Source organism: Sprattus sprattus (genome assembly GCF_963457725.1).
Source record: "Sprattus sprattus genome assembly, chromosome: 6".
In the NCBI taxonomy this organism is placed as follows: domain Eukaryota; kingdom Metazoa; phylum Chordata; class Actinopteri; order Clupeiformes; family Clupeidae; genus Sprattus; species Sprattus sprattus.
The window spans coordinates 21,839,821-21,856,065 of NC_137925.1; the positions used below are offsets into that span (position 1 = coordinate 21,839,821).

At 40.2% G+C, this 16,245-nt stretch overlaps 4 protein-coding genes across 5 annotated transcripts in view; 2 read left to right on the top strand and 2 right to left on the bottom strand.

Annotated features, from left to right (window-relative positions):
- nr3c1 (nuclear receptor subfamily 3, group C, member 1 (glucocorticoid receptor)) overlaps window positions 1-5,420 on the top strand; it is a 25,178-nt gene extending 19,758 nt beyond the window's left edge. For both annotated transcript variants that reach the window (XM_080840787.1, XM_080840788.1), the window contains exons 8-9: window positions 100-257; window positions 746-5,420. In XM_080840787.1, the coding sequence (XP_080696913.1) occupies window positions 100-257; window positions 746-898 (311 nt within the window). In that variant the 3' untranslated portion in view covers window positions 899-5,420. The remainder of the gene's footprint in view (window positions 1-99; window positions 258-745) is intronic.
- A 974-nt stretch (window positions 5,421-6,394) lies between these two features.
- On the top strand, window positions 6,395-7,425 carry fgf1a (fibroblast growth factor 1a; the record flags this gene model as incomplete). The annotated part of the gene is given in 4 exon segments (XM_080841159.1): window positions 6,395-6,457; window positions 6,459-6,585; window positions 7,045-7,148; window positions 7,231-7,425. Coding segments are annotated over 4 exon segments (489 nt in total).
- Window positions 7,426-9,404: 1,979 nt separating this feature from the next.
- Window positions 9,405-13,365, bottom strand: ndfip1 (Nedd4 family interacting protein 1). Its single transcript, XM_080841357.1, has 8 exons — window positions 13,179-13,365; window positions 12,387-12,474; window positions 11,065-11,195; window positions 10,859-10,946; window positions 10,572-10,696; window positions 10,249-10,315; window positions 9,946-10,057; window positions 9,405-9,754 (listed from the first exon to the last, which is right to left on the bottom strand). The coding sequence occupies exons 1-7, from the start codon at window positions 13,206-13,208 to the stop codon at window positions 9,948-9,950; spliced, it is 639 nt and encodes a 212-aa protein (XP_080697483.1). The 5' UTR covers window positions 13,209-13,365; the 3' UTR covers window positions 9,405-9,754; window positions 9,946-9,947.
- Window positions 13,366-13,736: 371 nt separating this feature from the next.
- On the bottom strand, window positions 13,737-16,058 carry gnpda1 (glucosamine-6-phosphate deaminase 1; the record flags this gene model as incomplete). The annotated part of the gene is made up of 6 exons (XM_080840895.1): window positions 13,737-13,774; window positions 13,960-14,134; window positions 14,985-15,169; window positions 15,427-15,609; window positions 15,712-15,813; window positions 15,935-16,058. 6 exons carry the CDS (start codon window positions 16,056-16,058, stop codon window positions 13,737-13,739), a joined length of 807 nt encoding a protein of 268 aa, XP_080697021.1.
- Between the last annotated feature and the right edge of the window lie 187 nt (window positions 16,059-16,245).

Here is a 16,245-nt window from a genome sequence, read left to right on the forward strand (position 1 = left end):
CATTCACCAGTTTCTACTTGTTACAATCCGACTGGCCATTTAGATTCAAAGGTCAGAGTAGTGTTTTACTCCTCGTCAAACTCTGTTCTACTTCCTCAGTACCGAAGGATGGCCTGAAAAGCCAGTCAGTGTTCGACGAGATCCGGATGTCCTACATCAAGGAGCTCGGGAAAGCCATTGTGAAGCGCGAGGAGAATTCCAGCCAGAACTGGCAGAGGTTCTACCAGCTCACCAAGCTACTAGACTCCATGCACGACGTAAGGCTCCCCTCCCCTCCACTTCTCTCCCCTCCCCTGAGGCTCCCCTCCCCTCCCCTCCTCTCCTCCCCTCCCCTCCCCTCCTCTCCTCCCCTCCACTCCCCTCCCCTCACGCTCCCCTCCCCTTCCCTCCACTTCTCTCCCCTCTCCTCACGCTCTCCTTCCCCCTCTTTTACAGAGCAGGGCTCCTCTGCCATGCTTTTAGTTGCATGTGACAGAAAGGTGAACAACTGTGTTGTCCAACGTTTGAGCAGTGCTTTAAGACAGGAAAAGTCTAAAAGTCTTCTAGTCAAAGACAGTGGCACATTGTAAAGGGACTAGCCTAAAATGCCTTGTCAGTAGTAGGAAATCAGCCAGGTTAGTGTCTGTGTAGTGCAACGCAAGACCCAAATGGCATGATTTACGAATCATAAACGTTATGTTAACATTCTGACCGTATGAAATTAAGTCGGAGTTGAAACATGGCTCAATCTTCCCCTCCTCCTCAGATGGTGGGCGGCCTGCTGAACTTCTGCTTCTACACCTTCGTCAACAAGTCTCTGAGCGTGGAATTCCCCGAGATGTTGGCAGAGATCATCAGCAACCAGTTACCAAAATTCAAAGCCGGAAGCGTGAAGCCGCTGCTTTTTCACCAGAAGTGACTGCCCAACCCCGCACACACACAGACACACACACACACACCGCTGCGGCAGGAACGCAATGCCTTAAAGAGACACTTACCACCCCCTCTCGTCACCCCAACAAACCCACACCGCAACGCAGGAGTGGTGCCCCCCCCCCAGCCCCCCACCCCATAAAAGGGAGATGACTTGGGCACAGTTGGAGAGTAGGGTGGGAGGGGGGGCACACAGAGTGTATGCAAGTACCAAACATGAGAGCCCCATCTGGTGAAAGACAAGACATAACATGTGGAGAACACAACAGTCCTACTTGGATTGACGTAAAGACGTTTTAGTAACCAATCATGTTTTTTTGTTTGTTTGTTTGTTTCTTTCTTTTTATAGAAATGGCAAACCTCTGGGGCTGCAGTGGCATACTTTGTGACTCTTGGAGCGAAACAAACTAACCGCAACTGCTGTCTCAGGTGTATGACTTTCAACGTTGAGATTACATAGTAGAAATGAAAAGGCTAATCAGTACGTAGTGGTAACATTTTAAAATTGATGTACTTTTACCGGTTGTCATTGGCATAAGACAACATCCCCTTCTCCTTATCCCTTCCCTTCTAACCCCCCTACTCCAAATAGCACTTACCTTTATCCAGAAACTTCTCTATAATGAAACTTTGATATCAGAGTTCACAAATCAGAACAAGGTCTTGGTTTGTAACAGTCATGTCAGTTATAAGTACAGCACAAGAAATACAGCACTTGTTTTAAACAAACAGATAAACGGAGAGACAGTCTTATATAGTCGATATATATATACAGTGGATCTAATCTCATTTTCGTTGAATCAGGAACAGGCAAGCAAGTTCTGAACATGTTTGAAAGAAAGGGATATTATGTGCCTTTTTGTAGCTTTGGTCTCATTTTTAGCTGTTTCCTCTACCTGTTTTGTTTTTATTTGCTTTTTTTTTTTGTCTTTTTAATTGAAACGTTGCTCTCAAACGTGATTGGTCGTGCATTGATGATGGTAGACGGCGTATCGTGTTTGATTGTAGTATTGTCATTTTACTTGCACTGGCAGTTCCTTTCCTCCTCTATCTCTCTCTCAAACTGGCCGTTTGAATTTTGGCAGCTCAGTTGTTACCCAGGAGACATCCAGAACACAAGTGATCCTTACTGACACACCGTGACCATGCAGATGAAGAGGCTCATACTCCTCTTATGGTAGTTTCATTGGACACCTTTCTCAAAGATGCAATTTTTTTAGCACTTTCATCATAAGCTTTAATGAATTGATACAGTGGCTGAATTTTAATGTGTATAGTGCTAATTGTAAAGCAAACAAGGAAGCCATTTGTTAAATCATCAGTGGCACCGTTGAAATTGTACATTGATTATGCAACGCAAAAAAAAACAACACATCAGTCGACAACAAAATTTCTTCCCTTTATTGTGGTGTTTGTTAGTTTCTTTTTCTGTCTTTGCTTTGTTTTGTTTATTTTTTTTGTTGTTGCTTTTTTCCCCCATGGACCATAGGAAACCCAATTTGCCTTTGCCAACTTAAAACCGAAAATGCAGATTCCTTGACTATCACCTCCAACCATACGCAGTAAAAGCAGGGAGTCATACCAATGCCTCAGACGTAGATAGTAAACCTCATCTCTGATTTATTTTTATCCTAAATATATAGATATATACATACGCAAAGAACTATGATGGTTATAACTTTATCTTTTCCTCCTGGATCCGAACAGGGAATGGTAAAACAAAGACACACCAGTGCAATCACCTTTATGTGTTATTCAATGCAGCAAACCACCTCTCTCTCACTCTCTCACACACACTCACTCTCTATCGCTTTATATATGATATATATATATACATATATATATATATCTTCTAGCACTCCTCTGCTCCTCATCCCTCACTCAGGTCTACAACCTTACCTGTTGGCGTGCACTCACACTCCCAGACAGCCGCAGACTTCCGGGCCAGGTCCATCCAAGGCACCTGTAGCTCTCGTGCGCAGCGCCTCTTCAGCCCTAGTGTGTCCTCTCCGGCACGCTGGTGTGAGTGCACTCACTAGTTTTTCCAAACGGTGCTTTTCCTTGTTCTAGCAGTGAAAAAAAAAAAAAAAAAAAAGACTTGCTTGTGTAATAACCTTCCTCATAGCCCTCTCAGTTAAACTGTGGCTCACCTGAGGGGTCGCGGGCTCTTGGCCACTCCTCTCATTCGGTTCTCGGGGAATTTCTACCATAACAGACAAAAGAACATGCCTGTATTTCATGTAATTCTCCTCTCACTCTTTCTCTCTATGTGCCAAACTCTTATTTCATTCATTTCTGTGTGGAGTATTTTTTTCCTTCAGTCAGTTGAAATTATTACAACCTGGAACTGTACTTGTCTTAACATTTGTTGAACGTGTACACACAAAGACAAAAGGAAAGGGAAAAGAAATGTAAGTTGACAAAACTTTTTTATAATGATTTTACTCTGATGCACACTGTCTCTGTATACCGATACACAACTAGTACACGATTCAAGTCCATACCTCCATCCACAATTCCAAATTGCACAGTGACCGTTCATTGTTTTCCCACCAGCTCCAACACATGCATGTTTGTAGTTCCGAGAAGCAGTTTTATTGTCAAACCCACACCAGCGCACAATGCAACCACACCTCTGAACAGGGCGTCTATCGTCGTCGTAGTAGTAGTAGTAGTAGTAGTAGTAGTAGTAGTAGTAGTTGTATTTGATGTCTGTTGCATCACTCTGTCTCCTCTCTGGTTTCTCTCTTGAGATTTTTTTTGTTTTGTTTCATTTTTTGTTTAATTGCGCTTAAAACCATTGGTATTTTAAATAGGTCTTATAGTTTTCACAATTTTTGTGTCTGTGATGACTGGGAAGAAAACAAAACAAAAAAACGAAATAGGAACAAAACTTGTGTGATTTTTATTTTCCCTTTGTTTTTCTAAGACATGTTTGTATTGAAGTTGAGGTGCATGTGTCTTGCTCATTTTTAATGTGTGGGGAAAGTACAGTATATTGCTTCAGGGCATATCTAAGTATGAAATGACATTTTAAAGTAACCATTTTGTACAGATGTTTTCAAATTTGTGGCAGAGTTCACCTGTTTGTATAATTTCATGCGTTTTGGTTATTTGTGTAGATCTCAGTCCATTTTCCTCTTTCAACTGACACTATGCCATTCATGTCACATAAAGCTATCCATTAATAGTCAGTAAAATGTTAAGATGCCAACATTTCATGCTTGTGTGTTTTGTTGAATTAATCAAAGAACCATCTTCACAAGCCATTTCTAATTCAGTTGCTTTGGTAACACTTGGGTTGCAGGTATATCGGTTGGTTAGGTGGTTATCTGGAAGCACGGGTTTGTCAAGTGGTTGACAAACAGGGTCTTCACTGTAAATGGCAGCCTTCTTAGTCCCCTCTTAGTTTATGTTGATATGTCCAGACATGATGGCCGATGACCCGAGTGTGTTCCAAACTACTTCTAATCATGTTTTGTTTTCTCTTCTCGTCAAGTTACTTTCACATACAGTGCAGTGGTGAGTGTCGACCTAATTATGCATTCATGTTTCTCTGTATTTCACCGTAAATGAGTGAATGTTATTCCAATTCAGGGAGGTCGCATTTTGAAAGACTCATAACTGTTCCCTAAAAAAAAAAAAATTGTATTTAGTATCGGTATATTTTTATAATTTATCATAGCCTTTTTTTAAAAGCGTTCTTTTGTTATTTCATGTAGTTATGTACAATCTTTAGCGTGCGCCTCTAAAACTGTAACGGTGATGATGAATGTATCTGGCATCACCTGTTTCATATAATATCTTACACTTGTGATGCATGTTAGGCCATGTTGAATAAGTGTGATGACATGAACCAGGGATGCAGGAGAAACCGGTTTTTGCCATGCTTGATGTATATATTGCACTAGCTCACCGTATAGGGGGTGTGGAGGAGGAAGGGATACTTCAACCCCCTTTTGTGAATTCCTGGCTACGATCACGTGTGTCGTACTGTGCATAGGAAGCAAACACGCACATTAGAAGGGAAACTGTATATGAAAGTAACTTGCCAAATTGAAACCCCTGGAATTTTGCACTACCCTGTCACTGTTTAAAATCTATTTTCTAAAAAACAAAACAAAAAAAAAACGAATTAATAAAGGACAGAAAAAAATCAGATATAAACTTAAAAGATATATTATGGGCAAATGTGTTTCACTCGTATATGGCTTTCCTTTATGTTTTTGTTTGTATTTGCGTATATCTCAGCTATGTACATATTACCCTGTGTTAAGAATATGCATCAGATTTGTCCAAAATGAATAGTTTTTTATGTCATCTGTACTATTCCACCTCTGTAGCCCATGTTGATGATCTCACCCACTCACTTCCCTGTTTAACTGTCTGTCTTGGTTGTGAGGTACTTTTGATAAACATTACTTTTATGCTGATTCATATGATGTTAACACCGTTGTACACACAGACACAAAACCCCTAATAAGCTACTTAACAACCATGCGATTATGATAAGCAATCATTCATACAAATAAATGTGCTTTTCGAATCTAATGTTATCTGATCTCATTTATGAATATATGCATATTACATATTTTTTTGACCACCTGTTTTATGCGTCAAGATGTGAAAGACTCAAATTTATTTTACTGCTGTTGAAACAATATTAACTAGATTTCAGTAAGGTTGATCTAGCAAGATTTACAGTAAAGTTAAATGGCCAGTAAATATACAGTGCATGCAAAAACACCGGTGTGTATGTATGTTTGCTTTGCAGCAAAGGATTGCCCCTGAAAACATACATTTGAATCACCTCACCTGAACAATCATCTTTTCTTTCAGTGGTATGCTCTTTTTAATACAAATATGACATCTACTTCAAATACTCATAGGTAGTATGTAATTATGATCAGTTATGGTCAAATACACATATTCCCTTAAGATATAAAGAGGCACTATGAAATGTTTTATGGTCAAAATCTTTTCAAGCCTTCTACAATGACATCATTTGGAGGAAACAGTGAAAACATTACGTTTCCCAGTAAAACTCTGTCAGCCTCCATGAACACTCTGTTTATTAATCCTGATTCAGAAGTGTTGTTTCGTTCTCTATTGATATAGAAACATTTCTAACATTTTGTTGACACGTGTTGTTTGGTCCGCAATGTTTGAACAACAGCCCTCTCATTTTTTACATTGAAAATCACATATTCTCTCATTAACGTTTTCTGACGATATGGCCTTCGTGCAAGGCGTTCTTGCCTTGTATTTGTACAGACTAATCATTATTATAGCCCATGCACTGGTTGGTAAAGGAGACGCTACTCCATTGGAACAACTCCACTGGCAACGCCATTGGTGCGCGTGACCTGACCTATACTTTATACTACGGCTCACTAAAAAGTCCGAGCGTTCCTGTTTGCCTTCTCCGTCGAACATTCTCTCCGTCTCTTTCACTGGCTTTCCCATGGCGATAATTCCCCCAATGGGAGAGCTAGAGAGAATTATGTTATCGCAGAGGTCGACACAGCGGTGTTCTCTCTCAGAAAAAAACGCACGGAATTTCGACAGATTACAAAATGCTCATACAACTGTATTGCATGAATGGCGGGTATCACCTTCGAATTCTGGAGGATGGAACTGTTGAAGGCAAAAGAGATGGAAATGATATCTACAGTAAGGTTGCGCCCATATTTATTGTTTTGCCAAAGGTCGTATGTGACGCGTAGCCCGTACGGCGGCGACTTCATCTGTTTCCTGTTAGCAATATTGTCCCGAGACCTCTGTTAATATCACTCCAATGTTGTGTTAAGTTTTTGTTAGGTGTGGTATTGGTGTGAGTGTGGTCACCTGCACTTGTAAACACATTTTTTAAGTGTATTTTATCGGTGCAGTCCAAAAGTGTCGGCTGTGTTCTCTTGTCTAGGCCCTTTAACTGCTGTTAGGCTATACAATAGCTTTTTAAAAGCCTAACCGATATGCCTATTTATGGACATCAACATAACTCCTAGGCCAATATTAGTAGAGCACTTTGGACGTAGACGTACATAAATAGTTGGCTGTAATGAGGTTACATGACTAGGCCTAATCTAAGTTTTCCTCCCTCCATGTCTGTGTGTTGTGGTGTTGATGCAGGTGTGCTGGAAGTAAAAGCAGTCCGTTCTGGTGTTGTGGTCATTAAAGGTATTGAGACTGGGCAGTACCTTTCCATGGGTAAAGGTGGCAGGCTGGTTGGATCGGTAAGTGCCATCATTAATATTACTGGTGACGGGTGTCCCCTTCCCTACATTCTTCATCTCCATCTTCTCATCTCCATTTTAGACCTCTGCAACAGAAGAGTCCTACTTCCTGGAGAACATGGAGGAGAACCACTACAATACCTACCAGTCACAGAAGTATAGTGGCTGGTATGTTGGGATTAAGAAGAACGGCAAGACCAAGAATGGGTCTCGAACCCACATTGGTCAGAAAGCCATATTCTTCCTCCCTCGGAAGGTGGATAACATCCCTGAGTGAAGACAAAATGTAGCTTTGCAATGAAATAAGAAAAAAACCTGTGAATGTTGGAAAACATGCTGCTAACACTGACCTTAAATCATTACCTCGGTAGCCAACACTACTACTCTAAACCGCTTGCAGATTTCTAACAATACTAACAAGACACTCTTATCTACACTTTGCACAGATCAGAAATGTGTGCAGCTTTTAACTTAAGTTCAGGCTTCCTGTTCTTACTTATTTGTATTGAACTGAATTGAACTGAAATCTCACTGTGAGGAATGATAGCATTATTATTTAATAGATTGTGTGTGAATAAGCTTTTTTTAAATGGTATATTTAAATGGTATATTTTGTTATGAATCATTTTTTTTATATTTGCACAGGGAAAACATAGTTCCCATTTAATTTTTCAATAATCAAATAACTCTCCAAAGTTGAAAAGTATTGTTCATCTTGTTATTGTTATGATGAGTAGGGTGACCAAGGGTGGTATTCCAGGAAGTGGGGTTTGTTAAAACTCTGAGTTTGTTCATCCTTAGATGAGGGAAACTGGGTTGTCCATTCCAGAGGTAACTCGAACTTTGGGTCAGTTACCATGGTAACCATGACCCGATTGATATGCCATCATTCCATAATGACTACCTAATTGAACTTCACCATTAATAGACGACATCCAAACTCATTGACTCACACAGCAATTAATAAAAGTATTGCAGTACGTTTTTGTTGGTTTGTGCCATTCAAATCATCATTTGCTAGCTTCACGGAGGTCTGCAGCCATGTTCCGCCATGTTCATGCAGTTCATGTTCTTATATTGAGTTGTCTTGTAAAACATTTCTGGTGCATCTTACATTAGGTTGGAGTCTGACGACTGATCCTATTTATTTTCAACTCAATATGTCTTTGCATAAATAGAGACCCGGTGTCTCATTATCTAATTTCCTGCAAGGAAAACATCTTACACAGACTAGGAGTGGCATTTATAATGCAAGTATAATTGCATACATTCAGGAAGAATGCAGACTACTTAAGTCATTCAGGCCATTATAATTCTAGGACTTAAAGGTACCGTTCGCGATTCTAATCCAATAGACCTTTTGTCAAATTCAGCTTATTGCTCCTCAGTTCACTAGCTGTGTGTTTAGTGTTTTGGGGGAAAAAATGGTGTTCGTACAGTCTTGGCTCTGTAAATGGGAAACAAAAATAGTGACTCAGATCGAAACCATAAACCATCGCACAGAAGGAGCGTGTAATTTGATTGGTCGCTGAGCTCAAATATTGTCAACTTTTTGTGAGACCGAATGGTGAGCTGCATCTTTAATGATTACTTTCACATAAAGTTAAGATTTTATTAGCATACCCTGAAAATGCAGTGTCTGAAAATAAAACTCTGCCAAAATAGTATGTTTGCTACTGAAGTGACATTTATTTTATATTACTAAACACAAAATTGCTAAAATTTCATGACAGAATATCCTCTCACCTGAGGGAAGTGTTAATGAATGTTTAACCGTTGAAAATACCAGAAAAGATCTCAACTTGTCATCATAAAAGCAACACAGTATCTGCTGAATAATACAACAATCATTGGTTTCTGAGTGTTTTTGTGTGTTTTACTAATCCTACAAATTAATTCCTGTTGGACTTGCAAACACATATGACATATATGTGTAGTTAACTGGATGTCTCCAGCTTCTCTTTTCAACCCAAATACAAAAGCATTGTTCAAACGCATTATATGTTTGCATGTAAACATGTTTCATAATGCTTAGGTATGCTATGAATTTTAAACGTGATTCATATAAAATAATGCATGTCTACAGTACCACTAGTGTCACTGCATATAAACCAGCATACTTTTTAAAACCAAACACTGAAATAAATGACACACTGTACTTTACATACTTACTTACAAAGTAAAAACAAATAAGTCCCCAACAATTGAAGGGTTAAGATTTTCATCCATAAACAGAAACTAAATGATGGTGTGGAATGGAGTACCAGGTATTTTTATTACCTTTAAAAGAATACTAAATCCTGAAAAAAGTTAAACAAGACTGCCCCCTGCTGGCCAAAATCAAAACTTATCATTTCAGTCTTTCCAGAGTCAGGCAGCTTGCTTTGACGGTCAGCAAATCATACATAAGGCATCACAGATTATAGCACTTGACATAATCCACTAATGAGTAAATGGTTACAGAACTATCAGCATCCATTAGTAAAAATGTGCACATAGAAACAAAGAAAAAATTCGTCTGAATGGTACATTGGTTTTCAAAGTCATGTTCTCCTTTTCTTTGATGTGTAAGCCTCTGCAGATTTGCAGACCATTTCTGAGTTGACCTTTAAAGGAGATTTACAGTTTAGATTTGTGTCACTTTTTTAAATGTTTGGCCATTTTCCTCCCAGCCCACTAAACCAGTCTGCAAAAAAAAATACTTTCAGTGGAGTCTTCTGACATTACACAATGTGTAGTATTTAAAAGCAAATCCTTCAAAACACAGCTGCCCATGATTGAACAGATGAAGATTTACCTTCAGTAGATGAAGAGCACTCTGGTTCGTGGGAGGGTAGAAAAAGAAGAGGAGTCGGCCATTTTGCGCACTCTGGAGTAATTTATGAAACCTCTGAAGAAGAGCAGGAACCCTGAAGTGACAAACACACAAGGAGTTCAAACTCAGAAGAATGACAATGAGTTAGGTAATCCAAAGACCCGACATTCTGTCAAGACTAGCCACTCCTACAGCTATTTAAAAGGTACAAAGGCATGAGATGTCACTATGTAATCCCCATGTCTCACTAACAAAATATCAGGCTTGAGATTCAGTGATACTTACCCAACACAAGGAACACCCACCACAACCAATACTGGCCATCAAAATAGCCAGGGAAGTAGGTAGAAAACTGGGAAGGGACAGCAATAAATCCATAAATTCATATTGAAACACAACAACAGAATTTAGAAAGGGATCTACAGAAATAATTTAAAAATCCAAAATGTATTCTGGACTCACTTTCTTCAGGGTTATATTTATAAACCTTGTTTGTTTTTAAATAGTCTAATAATTCCTCCCTGTCTACTGAGACACTAACAGCACTGACTAATGCCTGAATGCCTAAAGGAATCACCATGGCAACTGGACACAAGAAAAGGCCTTACTCTGACGATCAGAATCCACTTGACCAGGGAGAGTCCGAACCCAGAGATGGCACCATAGCGACCAGCAGCAGAGGTGGTCAGACAGAATGACAGGAAAAAGCCAATCCAGTTGAAAAGGAATGCCACTACACGATGGAGGCAAAACCAGAAATGGAGGTAAAGAAAGATTGAAGGCGAGGGTGAGGGAGCACATCAGTACTGATATGGGTTCTTCTGAACATCAGATATCTTATATTCAGTCATCCATGCCGCTGTCAATGGAAGACTTCCACAATGCACACACTTACTGAAGAATGTCAGCATAAATATGCCATCGTTTCCAATACGCAGTTGGTCTGCATCATCAAAGTCATCCCTGGCAATGAACTCTTCCTCCTACCAAAAAAAAAAAAACACAACCCCTTTGTTTGTCTTTGGTTAACCATACAAGTAAATGAAAAAATTATAAATAAATACATTTCAAAACTAAAATAATATGCTAGGAACACCATACCCTCCCAGGGACAAGGGGCACCGCTGCTTCAGCTTTGGTCCTCTCAGCTTCGTCATAGGAGGGCAATGATGTGGCAACGTTGTACGAAGGAGGATTGGGGTAGGATCCATCCTCTTTATAGGTGAAATGAGCTGTAAAGAAGATAAACTATTGACTGCTCTAGTCTGACTTGAGGTGATCCAATAAAATATGCACTAGCAACAAATGAGGCATATAACATTCAGAGGTTCAAAGTATGGCTCCATAAAATGGAATGAAAGGGTTGACAAGGATAGCTCTATCATTTACACCTGCAATAACAGTGTAACAATAATAATTTTCACTGTTCTCCCATATTCATACATTTTTAAATAGTGTTAGTAAGCCAGAGTGAAGCACACTTGTGACAGATCTATATACCTGAAGGCTATCAGTGATTACTATCCAAGCAGTTAAAAGACTGTAAGTATATCAGACTCACGCCCTAAGTACTGTAAATGTATTACGTCGGCTTATTTGGGACATTGTAGGTTATGGTTACAAACAAACAAAAAAACATAGCTGTGGAGGTAATATTCCGAGAATAATCTCCTAAATTGTGTGTGTGTGTGTGTGGGGGGGGGGGGGGGGGGTTCAGAAACGAATCGCTTCACTTTGCAAGGCTGGTTCAACCTCATCACACCGCAGACACTTGGCTTTGGGAGGTTATCATGAACATCCAGGGCAAAACAGTGAAAAAAGACTGATTGGGCAGGCGGTTTCTTCCTTTCACTAAATAGCTTGCCTTAGCCTCAGCCATCGAGATATTTATTCAAGGTGAATGTTGACGGTGGATGCTCGCTCGATGCTGCCATTGGACTCGACGTGGGCTCTGTAGCTTCGCAGTTATGCAGTTTTTTCCTCCGATTTTGTACCTAATACAACATCATAGTAAATAACGACCACCAAGTTAATGATATATATATCTTTCATCATGGTCGGCACTCGGCACTCAGGATGTTGGCTTGGGTTTTCACTCAGACAAGACACTGTCCAGCCTGATTACAAACCTGCCTATTGTCCAGCCTGATTACAAACCTGCCTATTGCTCGGCTTAACTGTCATTATGTCTCCCTCCTGGTAATAGGATCACTTTACCATCTTGTTGTTCTAATGACCTCAAACTACATTTTTGTAGCGATTTATAATGGTTGAAGGACTCAAAGGGCAATTGTTTATAAAAAAAAAACATTAGCAGTAATGGTACCAAAAAAAGGGGGAAACATACATTTTAAATAGACAGTTAGATGTGCATTCTATTTCAGTGCAGGGCAGGCCTAGTGTGCAAGCTATGGCTACATTACCTGCATTGTCCGCAGCAATGCTGTTGTATGGTGGGGGGGCGTCAGGTACTTCTTGAGGCACTTCACCTGCCTCCTCTTCATTGGTGAGCTATTAAAAGGTAAAACAAGCTTCACTATGCGACTGACTTTAGGGGGGGGGGGGGGGGGGGAGAGAGAGATTGTAATGCATGTCAAATAAGTCCATAAACCACACCCAATTCTGAATTTTCACACTCATTTACAATAGAGATGCATGTAGAACAGGCTATCTTCGATCGCCGTAGGCTTCTTTGACAAATGTACTGAAAAGCGACCCAACTTCTTTGGTAAATCGGAGAAAGGTCAATGAGCAACCACGATCTGTTAGCATAACAACAACTGACCTGTCACCGAAGGCAAATTGTGTTTTTTTTCGTACTGACCCAAAGTTTCAGTACTGGTTGAAGTAGGGAGTGGAATGGCTTTTTCACCATCAGCTACGCAATGGATTGACTAGACGTCAATCTCGTTTCGGGCTATGCTCTCTAACTAAGCTAGTAGCATGATACCGATTTCAAGCTAATGTTGTCCTCAGTATATAAACACGTGGAAAGATTAAACCAGTGCCTAAGGAACGGAGATTTCAAGAATATTCGGTAAAAAAAATGTTTTTTGTGAAATGACACAAATCCAGCTAGTTAAGGACTGTGTATATTACTCGGCCTGTAACAGCTAATTTAACGTTAGCTGGATAACCCACCTAGCTAGTAGCTAATACTCAAAGTACAGGCCGCTACGAGCAAGTTAGCTAATACACGTCGAATATATTCATACCTGCTGGTAGCCACTCCGTTGCTCGGTCATTCTTGCTGTATCGCTTGAACCCCGTTTGGCGATTTGATGAGGGCTGTCAAAACGGTCAAATTGGATCAACAGATAATCCACAATCTGACGTCTTCTTTCCCTGCTCTTCTACTCCACCCTTTCAGGAAGCCAGTGTTGATTCTGTTACGTAGGGCAGGCTGATGATGCGGTGTTGTCGCTTGCTAGCTGGATAATCACAAGAATGGTGGCTGGCTGGCCTCATTCAAAGGTTCCCTGTGGCAGTTGGTGTTACATAACAGGACCACTTCTTGTAGGACAAAAATAATAATGACTCCTGATCCGTTTTGTGATTCTGCAATGCTAAATCTTTTTATTGAGTGTATTGTGAAACATACAAAAAGTAAGATAAGAGTAAGACCATCTATTCATTGAAATACATGGAAAGACATTCACAACAACAGATCAGTCAAAACTTTGAAATCAAAAGGTACTATTTAACAACTATGCAGACATGTAGCCCCCACATGTCTGCCTGTGCTTCCTGCATGATCTTTATCTGGTTATTGCCTATTGCTCCACCAGTTTATTGTGCACGTGCATCATCCCTGTCAAATAAAACACAAACACATAGAAATGCTGATCAGTACACATCTGTTTTCTACATGAACATTCAAATGCATCACCTGTACACACTTGTGAATTAATTATTGACCATTACTCAAGTTTTTCACAAAGGGAGGAATATCGAACTTGATCCACCACACCTCATGCTCATAGTGGCTAGGATTACCTTTGAAGTATTTCACTGTTTTGACTCGTAGCTCATGGGTGGCATCTTCATCACACACAAAGATCGCCTGGGGATGCTGCTGGAAAGCAGACACTGTCCACATGTGGTTTACCCCTTCTTCTATGGCTTTGTACAAGGCAAACGCTTTGTGTGCTCCTGTTATGAGGATCATGACCTTAAAAAAAGAGACAGTGTTACCCCTGAATGGTGAAAACTAGTTGGTCTGCAAGGTTGAACCACAAAACATTTTAGAAGTACTTGGTTAGGAAAATAAGACATGCACAATTCATTTAACTCTTTTTACATGTGTTGAGTTAAAAGACAGCTACCTGGAGTTATCTAGCCAACCTTGAAACTCTTTTCTGCTAGACACCACTATACAGCCACCGTAGTGATGGCGTCAGTAGGCTAGATAAAGCATCATATTCCATCTGGAGCCCTGGGCATCACAGTTCTCATGACTACTGATAGAGATCATTTTGAAACACTGCTAATGACTTGACGATGTATCAATCAAGTGCCTTGTATTAATAATTACCTTGTATGAATCATGTGCTAATGTAAGCAGGAACATGGCTTTTCTGTGTGTGTGTCTAACTTTGATTATTAGGTGCAGACGCCATGTAGTCTGCATATGAGTAAGAGTTATATGTGTAAGGAGAGAGACCTTCTGCATGTGTTTGGGTGAGCTCAGAGGTGATAAGGGTCAAACTGTGCTACTTCTACCCTGCGTAGAACCGTCCTCCTTGCATTTTAGAAAGCGCAGTGGGGATGACACACAGGGACTTTTAGTCAAGCATGGCTATTACTGACTTACTTACGTTAGAAACATTTATGGCGTCAGAGTTAGATACATCTTAAGTATATAAACCAGGTGCAATCTTTGTGAAATTGCTTCACTTTCATCCTTGTGCTGCGAGTGAGCCCGATTGCAATTGTTTGTGATAAATATACTGATCTACAGCCACGGAGTCCTGAGATAACTTGAGGGAATTTTCCCGTAACAACTGACAGAAGCTACAGACCTCTCGGGCATCCATGACTGTCCCCACACCCACAGTGAGCGCCATGTTGGGCACTTTGGAGAGATCTCCGTCAAAGAAACGGGCATTGGCCAAAATGGTATCCATTGCCAGGGTCTTCACCCTAGTCCTGGAGACAAGGCTGGAGCCAGGCTCATTGAAAGCAATGTGGCCATCAGGTCCAATCCCTGGGCACACAGAGAATTGCATGTTTTGGGCTTTATTTGTCTCAGCAGTTTGGTATCTGTTTATAGATCTCAATGTAAGCTATCTAACATCTTTCAGGAATACAATATTCAAATACACATCTCAACAGAAGGAAATGCAATAGATATGAATGTCAGTGAACTGATTAAGTCAGGCAGCTATTCGATCTTGCCATATAACCAAAGTAGTTGTAGTACGTTCAAGTGTTTTGTGTAGTTATGAGTTCAGACAATCTTACCCCCAACAAAGAGCTCAATCCCTCCAGCAGCTTTGATCTTGTCCTCAAAAGCCTGGCACTCTTGTTGCAGGTCTGGTGCATTGCCATCCAGGATATGGACGTTCTCTGCTCTTATATCGATGTGCTTAAAGAAATTATTCCACATAAAGGAATGGTAGCTTTCCTGGTGGTCTCTTGGTAGCCCTGTGTATTTTGGTAAATTGCTTTTTAATTAGCCATAACAGGTTTGTGTATTGATCTATAGTTTGGTTTTAGTTAATTGAAATATGATATAGGCCTACGTACCGACATACTCATCCATATTGAACGTTTTAACATATTCAAAGGAAACCTCCCCTTTCTTGTAGAAGTCAATTAGTTTCTTGTAACATCCCAGAGGTGTACCTCCTAAAACGCAGTTTTCCAGACTGTCAATGCCTATATCAAAAACTTAACTAAGGCCAACATGAAATGTATTTGTATTACACCACAGAAGAAAGTGATGCAAAGGAATTACGAGAGATCTTACCTGTTGGAAGTCCTAACGTGAAGTGCTTGTTAGGACCTGGCTTAAAGTTTATGATTCTTTTCTTGATATATTTCGCAGCCCATTCACTGGTTTGGTCATAATCGTCGAGGATGATCAACTTCATCGTTAACAATGTAGTCAGAAACAACTTGAACACAAAATGCAACTACCTCACTACCGTCTGGAAATAAGAAACGTTTTAAGCCAACCTCTAACTAGACTTTACCCCGTCATAAAGAATAACCATTCGCACCCATATTGTGTAAAGAACTGACGAGATCTAGACTGCGCTAAACTTCGAGAAAACGTTA